The sequence below is a fragment of the Dipteris shenzhenensis genome, chromosome 1, assembly GCF_047967505.1.
Source record: "Dipteris shenzhenensis isolate YYH24624 ecotype China chromosome 1, Dip_SZ_1.0, whole genome shotgun sequence".
In the NCBI taxonomy this organism is placed as follows: Eukaryota; Viridiplantae; Streptophyta; class Polypodiopsida; order Gleicheniales; family Dipteridaceae; genus Dipteris; species Dipteris shenzhenensis.
Genome location: NC_141596.1, coordinates 2,592,653 through 2,597,730, shown reverse-complemented (window position 1 = coordinate 2,597,730; position 5,078 = coordinate 2,592,653). Strand labels below are relative to the sequence as shown.

Sequence of the window (5,078 nt, the reverse complement as noted above, 5' to 3'; positions counted from 1 at the left end):
AATGGTTTGAACTCATCTTAATGGCTTCATCTTTGTCTAGAGACTTTCCTATACCATAGGTAGTCTTCCCTCAAGTAACTGTTGTGGAAACCGAACTTAGGCATGACCAAGGCTCATCTGAGAGTGAGAGAGCGATGATCGCAAAGATACTCTTTGGTATTGCGCATTGCCTTAGAACTTCGTAGAAATTTGGAATAAAACAGAATACAAAACGCGAACAACATATAAAACATAAACTACAAATCGGGTACATGTGTGGAGTACTCAGGATCAGTCCAAAATCTTCCAAGGGATCGAATCCCAATATAATGGTACAGAGAATAAGCAAATCGGACATTGCACGCGACAATGCGATTGCAAAATCGAAAAGTTTGAAGTTGCAATTGTTCGTTGTCAGAGAGTGGAGAGGGGACGTTCTCACAGCTCAGCCGGCTGGCATCCCAATTTGAGTGACAATGAAGAGATCTCTGGACTTGGAGAGGGGGGGGGGGGGCTGTATTAAATGGATACTCTCTCGCTAGCGACCGACGCTATTGTGCGTGTGGCGAGGATGTTTTGCTGTGTAATAAGGTGGATTCACCAAAGAATTGCTAAGTATACATGTACAAGCGAGTTATCTGAAGCCACGCTGATCAATAATCGATGATGGGTTCTCCAAAGTTAAGGTTTCTGGAAATATTGCACGGCAGGTCGAACAACTTAGCAACGATGACCTTAAAGATTTTGTGTATGTTGATGTTATGGGTGACGCTGGAAAAGAAAAGCGATGCGCCCATAGCCTGTGCGTAGAATCTGGCCTGCAGGAGACAAATGCGAAAATCCGAGAGGATGAGTTTGCGAAATGGAACCTTTTCCCGGCTGAGACGATGAGACTGCGAAATGGAACCACATGGAGATCGAGAAGGGACAGAGGCTGCCAACCTGCTGTATGATAGCGAGCTGGATGTCTCGCGGCATTTCTACGAAATGATCATATTTCGTTCCGATAATGACCGGAAGAGCAGTCTGCACAGAAAGCAAACGACGGTGAGAAGAGACAAACTACACGTTTCTAGTTTTTCACAGAGAATCTGTCCGAGGCGACAAGGCCCAAGTGCTCCTGATCGAGAGAGAATTGTACCTTATTGCACGCCCTGGCTTGCAGGAACCATTCCTTTACGCTGCCATAATCATCAGCAGAAGCAAAACAACATTAGAACTCAATTCTGCCTGGCAAAAAACAGCAGCCGCCTGGCATGCTGCAATTTTGCATCCCGCTACAATTCTCGGCCACAGACACAGAACTCACCTGTGCAAGGTAGATCTTCGCGTTAAATCGAACATGATGAGGATCGCAGCCGAATCCCGGCATACCATCGGCAACATGCTTGCGCATTGCCAGTGACCTGCAGCATCCACAGTGCACAATCAACAAACAACACAAAACCTTCCGTCCCAGCGCAGCGGTCGTAGCTGTAACTATCTGTCAATGTCTGAATTTTTACCGAACGCTGCTTATCTTCCCTTCAAATTGCAATCACTCCTTGGATACTCACCACCCAGATCCCAAATGCTGAAAGCAATGTTGGCATTCTGAACTCTAAAGACCTTCTCCACCGACGCAACGCCTATGGTTTCCACATATTCTTCAGTTTTCTCCACCGAAAGGTACTTGGCCTGCACCGATCACCAAAAACAGCTTGATGAGGCAGAAAAGAACTAACGCTCCGTCGCAATACTCGTCGAAAGCGAAACTTGTTCCCTAACATGGCTCTCACAATACTCGACGAACCAGCTCCCATCAGAACTGTTTGGCACAAGCATTAGAATACGGTGTCAGAGCAAAAAGTGTGCACTAACAGGGCCCCTGAACCTACCATAAAACTCGTCTTTCCCGTTTCCGAATCCCCCAGAATGCTGACTTTCAACACGACAGTGTCTTCTTGGTCGTCCAGGACGGACGTCGTCGCCTCCATCGGAGCCTCATCGTCAATCCCAAACTCGGACTGAGTCATTGAAGGGGGCACAAGCACGATGGGTGGAGGGATTCGGCCTCTCGATTCCACATCCGAGTCACTGTGATTGGATTTAGTACGTTTAAGCCGTTGATAAGGGGCAACGCCTTCCAAGACACCAGAATTCACACAGCAGCTAGTGAGAGACACCATAATTTGTTGCCAGAGCGTATCGGTGAATCGTTTCAACGCGCGCTTGAAGATCCGGACCTGAGCTCCTATAACGTGAGCCGCATTCCTGCAGCTGGGCCTGGGCCGCACCTTCGCTACCAGGGACTTGACATTCATGATCCGAAAGCAGATTGTGCGCCGAGAGGGTGAAGTCGTACGTTCATCTTCAGGGGAACAAAGAAGGAAGTGAGTCGAGAAAAGATCGTGGGCAGGGGAAGGGGAGGGGAGGAGAGGGATGAGGTACACGAGGAGTTCGAGAGTCGGCGTCAGGCGCTGGGAACAAGGAAGAAGGATGGTTTTCGGGTGGCGAGGGAAGGGCAAGTACTGAAGCAGGGGACAAGGGGAGAGAGGACGGGTGTCGTGGGGAGGAAAAAGAAACGTTTTACGGTAGGCAAAAGGTAGGAGGAGGTAGAAGAAGGAGCTTGGCGATGGCGAAAAACCAGAGACTCTCAAAAACGAGAAGACGAAGACGAGGGTGGCGATAAAGGCAAGGGAGGCGGCGGCCGCTGTTGCGATCCACATAAGACTTTTAGTCTTACCTCAATTTCTTTAAAAACAACCCCCGTCTTTTATTATTATTAACCCCATTCACCAATCCTGGCGGCGGTCAATGCCATTGAATAGTACGTATCGCCTTGGAAGATTCCATGTATAATCCTTTCTTGCCATTTGCTGTCGGCTTTTATACATGGGTATTTGGGCAATCATGACCGCTATAATATCCAAAGCTGCCCGCCCCTGCAAAATCATGCCCTAAACCGGCGGTTTACTGTCTTTAAAAACCCGCATCTTGGATTCTATCGCAATCCAGTGTCTATCGAAATTAGTTAAGCTTGGGACCCGCCATGTTTGCAGCATTATTCGTATAAGCGCGTACTGGTCCCCCCTCACGCGGTTTCCCCCCCCCCGGTTTACACGCAGCTTGCCTACCTACACTGCTCACTCAGCTCAGCCTATCCTAAATCCTAACGACCACCCAACCGCTCACCTACACTTTATATTACAAAACCCATAGGGTAATTAGTTCAACCTCCTATTGTATCTATCCCCTATCTATACCCACGGGCCAAATGTCAAGTTCACAATTTCTCATTCCTAAACATTATATAATGATTTGAAGTAATAGGGCTATACCATGATGACCTTTACAATTAATTGGTCAAACTTGCACCCGCACAAGGAGGCTTGATGTCCATGCTTGACTATGCACTAGTTATTAGTACTCCAAGCATCTACATAATAGCAAGCACTAGTACTATGTGGCAAGAGTCAAAAGGCTAGGAAGAGCAGTAAAATTTGTTCACGAGAGTCAGACTCTTAAAAATTGGTCTCAATCCTTACGTTATTTCCAATGAAGCAAGCTTACATAAGCCAATGTGTGCATGATAAATGATTAGTTTTAAACATGAAAAATATGATGGATTTTGCATATTTAACACCAAAGCCATTTTTCAGTGATGCACTCAAGACACATCACATGTTTAGTTGAACACAATTCCTTGAGTGTTCTCTAAAAATACAATTCTTTATAGTGAACAATGCATTAAAGTCAAGAAATGGTTAAGAATTGATCTTGCCATCCAAAAAGGAATATAATTTCCCTATTTAAACTTGAAGAGTGCAAGATGCCAGCAACACACCTGCATTGATATGCATGCATGCATGCACACCAACATATTCTTAGTCTATGGTAGACAAGCTTGAGCAATCAAAAAGTCGATCATAAATGGCATATACACCTCATACATGTAAAATCCAAGGATTTTCAAAGCTAGCATTCGTAATTTCTTAAAGATTGAAGACCTCAAGGGCTAGGAAATTTATCAACATTCCTTTAAAAGCAAGCTCTTACATAGAGAGACCAATAAATACATATCACAAGGACCTAGAAGCTAAATGTTTGGTAGAGGAAAAATAAAATCCATGCCAAGCATAAAATTGAAATAGTTTTGAAAATTCTAGCTACAAGTCCACTAACTTCAAGATTACAACAAATACCTTGGCAAAAGCAATGACTCATCTTTTCCCTTCCGATTGGAACAAATGTCCAAAGCTAAATCTCTACCAACTAGACATGGCCTCACCAAGTAGCATACTCCTTGCATAGTAGTGAACAACACCACATGTATCCAATGCTTGGGTGCAATAGATGCGATACTTTGTAGTTCTTATGTATCACATCAAGGTATCCCTTTTAAAACATTTCCTAGCAATAAATGTCACTTTTATTTAGCAACATCTTTTGACATTTGTTATGTTATGAGCATAGTTCTTTGCTTCTCTTATGCTTTGAGTGACTTTTGCTTGTTATCAAAATCATGAACTCAAAAGGAAACACTTTTTCATGTGGCAATAAAATTAGCAAGAATATTAAATCGGTAGGGAAACAAATGCCATTTATTTAGCTCCACCACTTCCTTCCCCTCCTCCTCTCACTTTTAATTTTGCAATTACTCCTGCTCTCGCTCTCAATATCCTTCCAAGCTCCCTCCCTTTGGTTCTCTTCGTCCCTATCTTTGTTCTCAACTTCCTTCCCCTACTTCTCCACTCCTTGCTATCACTTCAGTATTCTTCCAACCTCCCTCTCTTTGGTTCTCTTTGCCTCCCTCTCTATCTTTCCTCTCCACACACATGAATGCATGGATGCACCTATGTGCATGTTCTACGCATGCATGTGACGCCCCCCCTACACACACCAAAAACACACATGCATGTGCACACGTGCACACACACACACACATTTCTTTTGGGGTGGGGGAGCAGGTGTGAAATCTAGTTGACAGTATATTACAAGAAATAGTCCCGAAGAAAGAGACTACCAGCTCCAGGCATCAGAAGATGTCATTATATGACAAGACAGCATTATAATCAAGATCTCAAGTATGTAAGCATGCACAAGTGTACGTGCATGCG

The 5,078-nt window shown here is 44.6% G+C and overlaps 1 protein-coding gene across 1 annotated transcript; it reads right to left on the bottom strand.

Annotated features, from left to right (window-relative positions):
* Nucleotides 1-391: 391 nt before the first annotated feature.
* On the bottom strand, nt 392-2,583 carry LOC147905253 (septum-promoting GTP-binding protein 1-like). The gene is made up of 6 exons (XM_087379190.1): nt 1,857-2,583; nt 1,536-1,656; nt 1,289-1,385; nt 1,121-1,160; nt 922-1,005; nt 392-797 (listed from the first exon to the last, which is right to left on the bottom strand). The coding sequence occupies exons 1-6, from the start codon at nt 2,280-2,282 to the stop codon at nt 633-635; spliced, it is 933 nt and encodes a 310-aa protein (XP_087235316.1). The 5' UTR covers nt 2,283-2,583; the 3' UTR covers nt 392-632.
* Nucleotides 2,584-5,078: the final 2,495 nt, after the last annotated feature.